The following is a 14,373-nucleotide window of genomic DNA, read 5'->3' as shown; positions in this document are numbered from 1 at the left end:
ATGCACTTAATTTGTGTACTTGTGTCCCCATCTCCTGTGATTCTGTCACCTATTTTACGTAGTTTTTCCCTCAATGATACTTGGGCAGATTTTTAAAATTTACTTAAAAAACAATGGAGACATTGAGACACATGGAGATAATTTATGCAAGGGTACATAATTCATAATATAACTTCACAGAAAACCGTCTTTAATTTATTTATGTATATATTTTTTAAAGTGTATTTATTTTGAGAGAGAGAGAGAGAGAGGTAGCAGAGGAGGGGCGGAGAGAGAGGGAGAGAGACAGAATCCCAAGCAGGCTCCATGCTGTCAGCACAGAGCCAGATCTGGGGCTTGATCTCACGAACCATGAGACCATGACCTGAGCTGACATCCAGAGTTGGACGCTTAACCGATCGAACCACCCAGGTGCCGCAGAAAAAAACGTCTTTTAAAAGAAAAGTTTATAGTAAAAGAAACTTGAGTCTGAAACCGAAGAAAATCTTCTAGAAAGTTCTTGTACAGCAGACGTGGGGACTCAGGGCGCTCCCTCTTGGAGAGTGAGTCAGGCGTGTGCCACGTGGATGTCTTGGGGGTCTTGCTACTGTCTTTTCGAGGTATTTATGTACCTTTCAGGGGCCCGTATTTTAGGAGCAGTAGGGAGAAATCGTAGAGAGTACAGAGGAAAGACCAGAGTCCTCCAGGGGCAGAAGAACGTCCCAGCTCTTGGACCGGGAAGCCAGTTGAGGGTGTCTGTTGTAGAGAACAGAGGCGGGAGGCCCTTGGAAAGGGTTTACTTAGCGCTCAAGGACAACGCAGCCGGGAAAACCAGAGTCAGGGAAAGCAGTACTGACTTGAGGTGAAGGACGTGAGGGGGATGGGTTGGCACTGAAAATGGATACCGAGGTTTGGTTAGGGACGGGAGGTCGTCTGCCGGAATTGTTTGGATGCAGTCCGTCCTGCCATTTATTGTCAACTCTTGCTTCCGGCTAGAGAACCAAGCTCCTGTCCCACAGTCTGGTGGGAACAGTCCGTCCCCCGGCTCAGCAGACATTCGTGGGTGTGCCGCCGTGGCCTGGGGTGCAAGCGTGAGTAGCACACTCAGAGTCCCTGCTGTCCGGGGATGGCGCTCTGACGCCGTCACCAGTGACACCAGCTCAGGGCCCACGTGGAATCTCTGGGCCGTGCTACCGCGCAATCGGATCGAGTCTCGCTGTCTGGATACTTGTCATTTGTTTGTTCGACACTGACCTCACTGTGGCTGAGCCCGTATGGGACGTAAATGCATCTTGTAAATGAAATGGATGTAAGTCCAGCCCGTGCATTCTGGTGTGGCCGGTACGTTCCGTTCATAGGAACCAGGCTTCTTTCTCACCCGTATGATGTACATGTCACAGCATGTGGATCGACATGCGTACTCACCCTTGGAATTCTGCAGAGCTTAGTTTCAAATTCGAGCTCACGTCAGAGGTTGACTTGTGAGGAATTTTACTAGGAGGGGAGTTCCCAGTCCCAGTGGGCTTATCTTGTGTTATGGTTGCATTCACTCCATAAGAACACATCTGAAATGTCCTGCTGCCAAAAAGCAGCCAGTGAATGGTCTTATAGACGTCTAAGAGTATTTCATATTATCTGCAAATTTAAAATACACTGCTTACGACTTGTTTTTATTACTGGCATTTCATATAAACCAAAAGCGCCTCACATCATTTAATTCCGCGGACTAGGACAATTTGTCCTTCTGTGTGCAACTGTGAGGGCTTAATTATTTCAGAAGCTGGAATTTAGAAGTCTATTGGCCATTATTAGGACTGACAGCTTTTCCATAAGCCTCTATCTGAGGCTGTAATAAACATTGATGGTATTTTTTTTTTTTTTTTTTAAGTCTGTGATTTAAAATCCAGAGACTTTTTCCTGGAGCGATTCACATACTAACCGTAAGATTTCTGCCGCGTAGGTTGCAAACACTAAGAAAGAGACCGTTTTCAAATGGCTGAAGGATGATGTTCTGTATGAAACGGAGACGTTGCCTGACCTGGAGAAGGGAGTTTGTCAGCTCCTCATACCGAAGGTACGCCGTGTTGTATGAAACGGTGGAGGGCCAAACAAAAGCTCGTCTTTCTAATAACTTGCAAATCCTGCGCTGTCTCCCGGTTTGTGGCCTGAATTCCCAGGGTTGGCTAAAAACCGTATTAGCGCTTCTTACATTTTCCATCTTGGCATTGATTTTACACGCATGTGGGGTATGTTTTCTTGCAGCTGTCAAAGAAGGACCTCGGCGAATACAAGGCAACGTTGAAAGACGGCAGAGGTCAAGATGTGTCTGTCCTGGAGATCGCTGGCAAAGGTAAAACAAAATCCTCTTTGCTTCCCACAACGAGAGATCCGTTTTGCCAGCGGGATGCCAATGTGCTATGAGGGCATGTCCGTCTGTGTCCTTATGGCGGTAACGCAGCAGGAGAAAGTAGATTTGTGTTTTATTTCCATTCTAACCTGCTTCAGTGTTCTAGAAGAATGTGTGATGTTACTTCGCCTTCATTAGAAACGCCATTTGAGTGTGTCATCGTAAGCCAGGTTTTATCCCATTACTAATGCAGTTAAAATGATTGAAACAGCGAGGAAGTTAAATTCAATTAAAGGTATAGTTGGATTTACGTGGCGTAAGGTTTTCTTGTTCCTTGTTTAAAAAGCGAACAGGTTAGAGGGATTTATGACACACGTGAACCTTTAATGGATAAATGTCACCGTTGTAATGTTTCATTTTTCAAATGAACATGAGGATTTCCTGTATCCATTTAATTAAACATGAAAATGCTGCGTCCTGAGGAAAGCGTACGTCGTAACGGCACCTCTCCTTCTTCCTTTCAGTGTATGAGGATATGGTTTTGGCAATGAGCAGAGTCTGCGGTAAGTAAATGCCCACCAACTTGTGAGTTATTTTGGGTGCGGACATCTCGTTCGCGGAGACGGGCACTTAGCACCGCAAGGGGAAGGCTGAGGCACCTGCGCGTGGACGCCGGGTGGCCCCGGGGGCCAGACAGAGCCGTCCGCCGACCGCTCCCGAGGCTTTCTAAAGGGGTCTCCAGCACTGTATTTAGGATCTATGTCGTATTTTAAAAAACCCAGTTGGGACTTCCTGATTAGCCACGTCTTCCGATTTGCTGCCGCTTTGTTTGGATGATTGCCGTGCACGTAATTGCTGTCAGCGTCTTTATTACCCACGTGGAGCAGCCATCGTAGATTTTAAGCCTCTGGCTTTGCGTCGTACGTATTAGGCCATTCTCTAGCTTTGCAAATAAATTCTTTCTCTCCACGTCCCCTTCCACGGAAACGGACAATGAAGGGATCGGTTAGTAACTCAGTAACCTTAGCTGGCATTCGTGTAGAGTTTTATGCTAAGGGGTACACCACTTATCGCTGTGGGCTTTCTAGAAATCCCCTAAGTTCTGTCTTCGGAGCAAGCGGCCAGGCCCGCAGCAGGAACCCGGCTCAACTGTGGGTGTCCGCTAGCTCGAGCCGCGGCTCTCCCGCCAAGTAGCGCACGTCCGATTCCAAACCCAAGTGCTTTCTCGCCAGGCTTTCTGACCTCCTCAAAAGCTTCTTGTGGTTTTGTGGTTTTCGTTGTCTCCTCAGAACAGCTCTGTGGGCTAGATTTCACTTCTTTCTACTTTTGGTCAAGGAAACGTGACCACGTTTTAAGTGAGTTTTAGCCTCGATGGTCATTAAGGGACCAAACACGCCTTCGTGGCGGTGGAGCCCCTGGGGAAGGCGGATGGAGCTGTCTGGAAGGTGGGTGCGCTCCCGCGCCCCTGGGAACTACCTTGTGTTAAGTTGTCGTGTCACATGCGCCGTGGAGGCAGCCGAGCGCCGTCCTTGAAGACGCGAGCGGGCGTGTGCGGGGGCCAGAGTAGTGAGAGAACAGACGCGGGGCTTCCAGGGGCACACACGCGAAGACCGTGTTCTCCCGAGAGGCCAGGCCCGCGTGTGCGGAAGCCCCTGAGGGAAAGGGGCAGGAGCCGCTGCCGTCTGCTGAAAGACACGTGTGTGCTGGGAGCACACCGCTTTCCCCGCAGCCCCCGCGCCCCGTGCCACGGTCCAGGACCCCCAGGGCCCCGCCTGCTGCCCCGGGCCGTCCTCTCCGCGAGCCCCTCGCAGGCCGCAGGGACACTTCTGGCGACCTCGAGGTGTCCCGGCCTTGCGTTAGTCCCGGACCGACGTCTGTGGGCTCCCACACCACCTGCCGTTCGTCACGGACCACCATCCCTTGTGCCGTGGGTCCCCTCGGCTTTCAGAAAATGGGGCCTTTGTTCTTGGACCTGTCGGTGGGGCCGTCTCCATCCTGCATCCTCGGGAACACAGCACACTCACCTCCCTCGGTTTCTCCTGGGAGCATCGGCAGTGCCCACGAACAGACGCACACACACACACACACACTCACACACACTCACAGTCTCTCTCACACACACTCACAGACACACACACACACACACACACACACACACAAGCACAGACTCTCACAGACACACTCACAGACTCACGCAGACTCACACACACAGACACACAAGCACAGACACACACACACACACAGACTCACACAGACACACTCACAGTCTCACACACACACACACAGACACACTCACAGACTCACATAGACACACAGACTCACACACACTCAGACACACACACAGACACACTCACAGACTCACGCAGACTCACACACACAGACACACAAGCACAGACACACACACACACACTCACAGACTCACACACACAGACACACACAGACTCACGCACACAGACACATACAGACTCACACACACTCACAGACACACACAGACTCACAGAGACAAACAAGCACAGACACACATAAGCACAGACTCACACAGACACACATACAGACACACCCACAGACTCACGTATACTCACACACACACACACTTAGACACACACACAGACTCATGCACTCAGACTCATGCAGACTCAGACACACACTCAGACACACACACAGATACACACAAGCACAGACTCACACACACACAGAATCGCACACACACACAGACTCATGCACTCAGACTTGTGCAGACTCATACACACACAGACACACACACACTCACAGACACACACATAGATACACACAAGCACAGACACACACACTCACAGACTCATGCAGGACACATGCACAGACACACAAGCACAGACTCACACACACACACACACACACAGAATCGCACAGACACACACACGTCGACACACATACAGACGCAGACTCACACAGACTCAGATATACACACAGAATCGCACAGTCACACACACACAGACACACACAAGCACAGACTCACGTAGACTCACACACTCACAGACTCACGCAGACACACACAGAATCACACAAACTCACACACATGCACACATACACATACAGACTGACACACACACATTAACATACACACAGACACACATACACAGAATCATACATGCATAGACTCACACACGCACAGATTCACACACAGACACGCGCACAGAATCACACACATGTACAGACACACCCAGCCTCACACACACACACACACACACACACACACACACACACACAGACTCACACCCCCTGCCCCTCCTCTGCTCTCAGCCCTCCCTCCCTCCCTCTACGTCTGTCTTCCTGCCCAACTTCTCCCTGCACCCCCACACCCCACACCCCTCGGCCCTTCCAGGAGAATGTCCACCCGGTTTGGAGCCGAAAGCTGTCACACCTGAAGCCCCAGAGCTACTGCGCGTCCGGCACCTCGGGCTGCAGGTGCGGCGACGCCTGCAGGTAGGATGACCGCGTGGAATGCTGTGACTTCAGGATGAATAGAAGTCTCCAGGTCGCTTACCACAGTTAGGAGATGGTGCGTTCGGAAGGTCCTTCTCCATCATATCGTTTCCTCGTATTTTGCCGGGCACGGACACGGCGTCTTCTGGGTGATGGAATACCCTGGGCCCACGCCGGTTCTCTGAAGTTATGCATCTAGTAACGATCTCCGCTTCCGGGTCAGAGCCTTCGCCGTAACTTCCTGAGTCCTGACCCCTCGCCCCCCCCAAGACCCTGTGTCGTGTCGCGCGAGGCCGCGTTCCTGCTCCAGACACATGAAGTCTGTTCTCACGTCGTGGGTTTTCCTCCCCTGTCGCCTCTCCTGCCTTCTCCCTCTCATCCCGTCTTTACTCAGCTTGAAGGCCGAACTGCAGTTTTAGGACTCCCTGACCCCTCCCTGGCCCCTCCCTGACTCCTCCATGACCCGTCCCTGACCCGTCCCTGACCGGTCCTCGACCCGTCCCTGACCCGTCCCTGACCTGTCCTTGACCCCTCCTTGACCCCTCCCTGCATCATTTCTGCCGACTCACCATCCCCCCCGATACTTCAGTTCCGGATCAATTCACGCAGAATGAACGGTGTTCGGCGCCGTTTGCGAGAATTTTCCTCCTCTCCTCAAGCTGAGCTGCCAAAGGGCAGTAGCGCCTTGCGTTCCAAAGGCGCACACGCCGCCCTTCTTAGATCCGCATCTCTTCTGTTTCCTGCAGGCGCGTCCGCTTCTCCGCTCAAGGTGCTCTGCACCCCAGAAGGAATCAGGCTTCAGTGTTTCATGAAATATTTTACCGAAGAGATGAAAGCGAACTGGTATCACAAGTAAGTACAAGCGTGATTCCCTGTGGCCTTGGCCCGGGACAGCAGGCGGGCCTCACGGAAGGGGAAGACGGAAATGCCTGAAGGTGCAGGAGGCAAATGTCTTCACCTTCTGGGTTTTGCCAAACGTGGCTCTGTTGCCGATGCACATTTCATCTGCAATCCAGCAGACCGCCGACGGGAAAATAATACGTGGAGACCACATTGTCAGTTTCCAGTCTGTCAGCTCCTCACTAGCTTGGTTGCGAAGAAAAGGACCAACTGGGGCGCCTGGGGGGCTCAGTCGGTTAAGTGTCCAGTTCTCGGTCTCAGGGCGTGATCTCACAATCTGTGAGTTCGAGCCCCTCGTCGGGCTCTGTGCTGACAGTGCGGTCTCTCTCCCTCTCGCTGCCCCTCCCCTGCTCGCTTTCTCTCTCTTTCTCAAAATAAATAAATAAATATTAAAAAAAAAAAAAAAGAAAAAAAAAGAAGAGAAGCACCAAAGAAGCCCAGAGGTAAAACGTGGAAGAAGATGAAGCCTGTGAGACCAGCAGGTTTTCTGTTTCACATTTGCTGCTCCTGCCTCTCTAGGTGGGTGGTGTCCCCTCCCAAAGCAGGGCTCCTGCGGTCTGGCTCTTTCCAAACCACACCCCAGGGGTGTGTCTGAAACAGTTGTCAGAGAAGTGGTTTCTGAGCACAGAGGACGGAGGTCAGCATTCGCCCACAAAGGAGGGGGCGTCAGCCGCGGCAGGTGGAACAGGACGGGCTGTCTCTGCTCTGACCTGAAGGCATAGGCAACATTTTTAGCCCATATTTTTTTTTTTTGTTTTTTAAACGTTTGGACATTTATTCATTTTGTGAGAGAGAGCAATAGAACACGAGCAGGGGAAGAAGAGCAGAGAGAGAGGGAGACACAGAATCCGAAGCCGGCTCCAGGCTCCGAGCTGCCAGCACAGAGCCCGACGCGGGGCTCGAACCCACGAACCTCGAGATCATGACCTGAACTGAGGTTGGACGCTCAGCTGACTGAGCCCCCCAGCCAGGCGCCCCCTTTGATTTCTTTTTAAAGAGATGCCAAGATCGCGTCTAGTGAGCACATGAGGGTTGGAGGCACCGAGGATATGGCCTGGCTGCAGATCTGTGAGCCCACGGAGAAAGATAAAGGAAAGTACACTTTTGAGATTTACGACGGCAAAGATAACCATCATCGCTCCCTCGACCTGTCCGGCCAGGGTAAGATCACATTCCTTAGCACCCCTTAACTTCGTATTCGGTGATCCACAGAGAATGCTGGGAGAGGAAGCGCTCGGGTTCATGATTTTCATTCGGAGAAGATTCTCTCCGAATAATCAGTTTAGTCTTTGGCTCTTTGTCGGTTTTCATTAAGCCAATACATTGGCAACGAAACCATTAAAATGTTTGAAATGTTTCCTTACAGCGTTCGATGAGGCCTTTGCAGAATTCCAGCAGCTCAAGTAAGATTTGTGTGTGTGCGTGGCGGTCTGTCTGTCCCTGGGGCCACCGACCTCGTGGGTGTGTGGGTGGCCGCTGGGCGCCCTGTCCAGGGAACTGACCTAAAAGTGGCGGTTGAAGCGTCCAGTGTGGGGGGGCAGGCATGCCCCTAAGCCGTGTGTGTGTTTATAAAGTAACTTTCTAGAGTCCCCATAACCCTGGGGTGCTTCAGTGATTATAATGATGGATTTCTCCAATAGTTACAATTATGGTAATGTGGCGCAGAGCAATTTTTTAATGTTAGGTATTTAGGTTCTTTTTAAAGACCTTGTTTTTCTAGAGCCATTTAATCACAGCACCATGGGGAAGAAGGTGCAGAGTTTTCCCGGGTCCCCGGAACCCAGCCCGCCCCCGTCAGCATCCCCTCTGGGTGCTGCATCCGTTGCCGTCGATGAGGCCGCACGGACACATCATCCCCACGCAGAGTCCGCCGTGCACATCACGGTTCCCTCTAAGTGGCTGTGGGTCTGGACAATGTATGGTGGCACCTGCCCACGACTAGAGTATCGTACAGAGAATTCTCAATGCCTCCCACATCCTCTGTGTCCCTCGTTGTGGACCACTGGTCACTGTCCCCTGTCTCCACGGTTTTGCTGTCTCCGCAAGGTCACGGGGCTGAATCATGGATGCGTGGGCTTTTCAGGCCGGCCTCTTTCACTTAGCGAATCTGCACTCAGGGCTGCTCTGTGTCTTCTCATGGCTCGAAGCCTCCTTTATGTTTAGCGCTGGATAATATCACCTTGTTCAGAGCAACTTTTTAAAGAATCACTTGAGATTTTAAGTGTGTCTCTGAATTTGGGAGTACCCAGAACGGACAGCAGTCACCGGCCATGCTAGGCTAGTCAGGAAACGTTGGCTGAACGAGTGAACAGACGGCTAAGTCCGAAACCAGGGTTTTCAAAGATATCTAAAACTCTCCAGTGCCATCTGGTGAATTTGGTGAAGAAAGAAATCTCTCCAGCCTACGAGCCTGAATACCGACCTTTCCTGTGGGTTTCACCTGCTGAGAGAGGGAATCCCACCGGGCCCCCCCAAGGGGCAGCGGAGAGGGCAGGAGAAACGCACACAGTTTACGGTTCCTTGGGCCCTGTGCCCTGGTGTCCTTCCAAGGGGAGAACACACTGCTTGTTCCTCTCGCCCCCTGCCCGGCGAAGCCCTGAGATGTGTGGTGCTTGTCCAGAGCCTTTTCTCATGACTGACTTCCTGTTCTCTCCACCTCTTTAATTCCTAGGGCAGCCGCTTTTGCAGAGAAGAGTGAGTATATGTTATGTGGTATCGAGCACCCTTTATTATCTGGGGAGGGGCAGCGGGTCCCACGATAGAGTTTTAATGCCGTGTATTCACTGATAGACAGCAGACCTGCTCCGTGGGTGGGGAAACTTCCAGAACTCCTGGCACCTGCCCTCCTGATCCCGGCACTCCCTGTGCCCCTGCCCAGCCCACCTCCCCTTGTCAGCTCCTTGTCATTTGTGTGGCCTCCGCCTCCCTTCCGCCCTCCACCCGCCTGCCCCCTGTTCTTCTACGACATGTCAGGCAGGTGCAGCCACAGGTGGAGGAGGCCGAGGGGAGGCTCAGGGGATCAGAGTCCATCACACTCGCAGGTGCTAGAGACCCAGGCACCTGGGGAGGCACCGGGTCAGGTGTGGAGGAGGCGGGAGTGAAGAGAGCGCTGAGGCCGTGACCTGTGTTCGGGTTTCCGTGGGACCGCAGACAGGGCAGGGGAACAACTTAGGACTGACTAGTTTGAACAGTTTTGTGGGTTTTGGTCAGTAGGGGAGGCCCCTAGTTGCCTGGCACCAGGCCCTGGGATGATCAGGGTAGAGGAATAGGGCTTCTGGATGCAGGGGCAGGTGGAGGAGGTGGGGTGAAGGGGTGTCGCCTCCTGTGGCCAGGGGTGAAGGGGTGTCACCTTGCCTCCGGGGTTCAGGGGTGGGTGGAGGACCCAGGGTGGAGGGGAGTCGCCTCCCAGGGGGCAGGGGTGGGTGGGGGATGCAGGGTGGAGGGGGGTCACCTCCCAGTGCAGGGGTAGGTGGGGGAGGTGGGGTGGAGGGATGTCGCCTCCTGGGGGGCAGGGGTGGGTGGAGGACCCAGGGTGGAGGGGGGTCGCTTCCCGGGGAGCAGGGGTGGGTGGGGGATGCAGGGTGGAGGGGGGGGGTCACCTCCCGGTGCAGGGGTGGGTGTGGGACACAGGGTGGAGGGGGGTCACAACCCAGTGCAGGGGTGGGTGGGGGACGCAGGGTGGAGGCGGGTCGCCTCCTGGTGCAGGGGTGGGTGGGGGAGGTGGGGTGGAGGGGGGTCACCTCCTGGGAGCAGGGGTGGGTGGGGGGCACAGGGTGGGGGGGTCACATCCCAGTGCAGGGGTGGGTGGGGGGGCACACAGGATGGAGGTGGGTCATGTCCCAGGGGCAGGGGTGGGTGGGGGAGGTGGGGTGGAGGGATGTCACTTCACAGGGGCAAGGGTAGATGGAGGACCCAGGGTGGAGGGAGGTTGCTTCCCGGGGGGCAGGGGTGGGTGGGGGACACAGGGTGGAGGGGGGTCGCCTCCCAGGGGCAGGGGTGGGTGGAGGACCCAGGGTGGAGGGGGGTCACCTCCCAGTGCAGGGGTGGGTGGGGGATGCAATATAGAGGGGGTTCGCCTCCAGGTGCAGGGCTGGGTGGGGGAGGTGGGTGAAGGGGGATCAACTCCTGGGGGCAGGGGTGGGTGAGGGACACAGGGTGGGGGGGTCGCATCCCGGTGCAGGGGTGGGTGGGTGGGGTCACATCCTGGTGCAGGGGTGGGTGGGGGGGCACACAGGGTGGAGGTGGGTCATGTCCCGGGGGCAGGGGTGGGTGGGGGAGGTGGGGTGGAGGGATGTCGCCTTCCGGGGGCAGGGGTGGGGTCACCTCCAGGGTGCAGGGGTGGGTACAGGTGGGCTGGCTCCAGATGGGCTGGCGGCCTGTCCCAGGCTGGGACCTTTGTCGTCTCTGAGAACTGGCTGCCGGGGGAGGCGCCGTCTCCCAGGCAGGAAGGTTTCTAGGATGTCAAGCGTCGTAACCCAGAAAACAGTGGAAACATAACACAGTGGACAGTCCACTGCCCTGGGAGAGTCCTGCTGTCTAGACGCAGGGGACCCCTCTCCCTTCCAGGGACCACGTTCCGGTTCCCTGTGTGGCCCTCGGGGAACTCTTCATCCTCAGTTCCGTCCCTCACGGGACCAGTGGGTCCGGCCGGCCGTCGTCCCCCTCCTAGTGGTGGGGGCCCCTCCCGTGTTGTGTTGTATCCACTGCTGCGCGGCACGGGGCCTGCTCCTAGAAACGTCCCCGGGGACGGTTTACTCAACCCAGTGGCCTTCATGTTGCAGATCGTGGCAAGGTGATCGGTGGCTTACCTGATGTGGTGACCATAATGGAGGGCAAGGTAAGAAGGACAGTGGGACACGGCCGCAATGTGGTCCCCCTCATGTGGCCCAGTGTAGGGGGAGCCCAGGGACGGGGTTGCTTCCCAGAGCCCGGACCATGGGGAGCTCCCCACCCACCCCGACGGCGGTCTCAGGCTGCCCCTGGTCACCCTCACGTTCTCAGGGGACGGCAGAGTTTAATATTCTGAAACCACAGGCCCACAGGGACACGGAGCCTGACGCAGGTATCACACAGCCGGTGTGTGGCAGGTGTGGCTCCCGGCCCTGGGCCTCTGCGGGGTCCTGGCCCTTCCAGGTGGTGACTGCCCACCGAGAAGGTGGGACACACCTGCACCCCCTGCCACCCTTGGCCCGGCAGGAAGGTAGAAAAGCACTCCGGTTTTCGAGGTCCTCCTTCTGGAATTTATAATGGAAACCACTTCCTGGAGTTTGTTTGTTGCCTGTCAGTGGAGTTGCTGATATCCGATTGGAACCTCTCTCTGTCTGCAGCCGTCCTAAGTCAGTGTCGAGGGGACAGAGACACGAGAGAATTTTATTAGGCCAAAACACTAAAATTTATAGGCCTTTTCTTGAGCAGCTAAAGAAATTCTAGCGAGTTCCTGAGACGGAGGAACTGTGGGCCTCACAACGAGGCTGTGCTGGTGCTGTTAGCTGCTCATGGGCCGAGCATATGTTGTCAGTGCGTTTGCTGCGCCTGATTACTGGTTAGAAGACACCTTCTCTGGATTTGCCAGAGGAAATCCAGAGAAGATGTTGGTAAAATGGATCCATTGGTTGGAATAGAAAGGAAAATTAGAAACAGGCTAAATATGTCTACTGTAAAATGTAGAGTTTCGTTACCTCTAAATGCATTAATCTTGTCAGGCCATGGATTAAAACTGAGAATAATGAGGGAAAACTAACACTGATTTTTCTCATGAGCTGCCTCACGGAACGGCGAACTCGCTCGCGTGTGCTGTGTTCAGATCTCGCGTGTCTAGTGTGGTGCTTACACACAGAAAGAGCGTATTGGCCAAATGAACGTGGGGGATAGGTAAACGCTTCAGTGAGAGTCACAGGGAGCCGGGCCCCTTTGGAGGGCTGGTATGACTTCTCTGTCTCTAACCCTCCCTTCTCCGCCCACGCCTCCCTCCCGAAGACCTTGAACCTGACCTGCACGGTGTTTGGAAACCCTGACCCTGAAGTGGTGTGGTTCAAGAACGACAAGGACATCGAGCTCAGCGAGCACTTCTCGGTCAAGGTGGAGCAGGCCAAGTACGTGAGCATGACCATCAAGGGCGTGACCTCCGAGGATTCGGGCAAGTACAGCATCAACGTGAAGAACAAGTACGGAGGTGAGAAGATCGACGTCACCGTCAGCGTGTACAAGTACGGGGAGAAGATCCCCGACGTGGCACCACCCCAGCAGGCGAAGCCGAAGCTCATCCCGGCGTCTGCCTCCATGACGGAATAGGGGGGTGGCCGCCGGCGGGGGGCAGGCCGCTGAGTGCTGCTCACCCGTTCCAGTGAGTGACCACGGCCCCGGGGGATGCCACGTGTGCCGATAGGCCGTCACGCGTTATGCTTTTAATTCTGGCATTTGATTCTTGGCATTTTATGTTCACCTAAGGTTTTGCACTAGGCTGACACAGCTCAGGTCTGCGGGTTCCTGCAGAGAGCGGGTTGCAAGGTGGCTGCTCCGGTTTCCACCGATGCTGGCACGGGGTGCAAAGCCCCAGGCCTCCCGGTGGTTGTAGTCTGTGGTGTAGACAAGATCCGGCCGCTCGGAAATCCTGGTTGTAGAGCCTTAAATGCACGTGTTACCGGGTACGCTCTGGTTTTTGTTGCCGTAAACGAATAAAACTTTAAAAGACAACTCGTGGTTCTCCCGTATGAAGCCGTACCTGACTCCACCTGCTCCCTTTTTGGGCCTAAGTACGCGTGGTGGCGTGGCCAGGAGCACGGACGCGTGGGCCTGTGATCCGGAGAGCCGGGGCGGCGGGCAGAGCCCAGCCGTGCTGGGCCCCCTCCAGGGGTGGTGGCCAGGAGGGCGTCCTAAGAAGGGGCACTTCGTCTACAGGCACTGTTACGTGGTTATCACCGCGTGGGCCTGAACACCTCTGTAGAGGGGCACAGGTGCAGGTGGCTGTGTTCCTTTTCAGCGTGCTGATTAATCAGGGGCTTCCCAAGAGAGGAGGCGGCCGTTAGAAAGGAGCGGAGCGGTGGCCTGGGAAACACCGGAAATTTGGCCGACCGTACGTCTCTCGTGAAGTTAAAATGCGCGGATGGACCCAGCCTTCCTTTGAACTTTTTCTTCCTTCTCTTGGGAAGAGGCTGAAATCCCTTGGGCGCAAAAATCCTACCTCCATATTTTACTTTTGTAGTAGACACGTGACGTTTATCAGAAAAAGCTTTGGTGGTTCAGATTATTTCCTCTCTCTGTCGTTAAGGCCGATCCAGACTCCATGAGATTGTGTTATATTTTCCCAAGGTCATAAAAGAAACTCTGCCATTTAAATACGTCTCTGGTATCGCCAGGTGGTTGAGGGGGTTTATGGCAGGTAGAGCGAGTACCCTCCAGAATTTCCACAAGTATTTTTACCTTCTGTGTCGGGCAGGCGAACTCCAGCTGCCTCTATTAGTACTGCAGTGTGGAGCAGATTTCCCAGACATCTTGGCGAGGGTGGGCACAGACAGATTTTCCTGTTACTTGGCCTTTATTGGGTTAAACGGAACTGGCTTATTTTCTAGTTTCAATAGTCATTTTTGTTTAGCAATCGTAGTTCGTGGGAAAGAATGAAACGGTTGTGAATTTCTTAAAAGCCCTATCACTTCTTTTGGCGGGCTTTATATTTTTAGAGCAGTTTT

At 54.3% G+C, this 14,373-nt stretch overlaps 1 protein-coding gene across 3 annotated transcripts in view; it reads left to right on the top strand.

Annotated features, from left to right (window-relative positions):
• The window catches only part of MYOM2 (myomesin 2), a 74,595-nt gene extending 61,214 nt beyond the window's left edge, over positions 1-13,381 (top strand). For all 3 annotated transcript variants that reach the window (XM_078445223.2, XM_078445224.2, XM_078445225.2), the window contains 9 exons: positions 1,940-2,053; positions 2,242-2,329; positions 2,851-2,889; positions 6,535-6,640; positions 7,686-7,849; positions 8,055-8,091; positions 9,360-9,382; positions 11,470-11,525; positions 12,665-13,381. In XM_078445223.2, the coding sequence (XP_078301349.2) occupies positions 1,940-2,053; positions 2,242-2,329; positions 2,851-2,889; positions 6,535-6,640; positions 7,686-7,849; positions 8,055-8,091; positions 9,360-9,382; positions 11,470-11,525; positions 12,665-12,979 (942 nt within the window). In that variant the 3' untranslated portion in view covers positions 12,980-13,381. The remainder of the gene's footprint in view (positions 1-1,939; positions 2,054-2,241; positions 2,330-2,850; positions 2,890-6,534; positions 6,641-7,685; positions 7,850-8,054; positions 8,092-9,359; positions 9,383-11,469; positions 11,526-12,664) is intronic.
• Positions 13,382-14,373: the final 992 nt, after the last annotated feature.

The sequence above is a fragment of the Panthera onca genome, chromosome B1, assembly GCF_046562875.1.
Source record: "Panthera onca isolate mPanOnc1 chromosome B1, mPanOnc1 haplotype 2, whole genome shotgun sequence".
NCBI classification, from domain to species: domain Eukaryota; kingdom Metazoa; phylum Chordata; class Mammalia; order Carnivora; family Felidae; genus Panthera; species Panthera onca.
The sequence above is the reverse complement of the archived record's forward strand: the minus strand, read 5'-3'. Positions and strand labels throughout refer to the sequence as shown.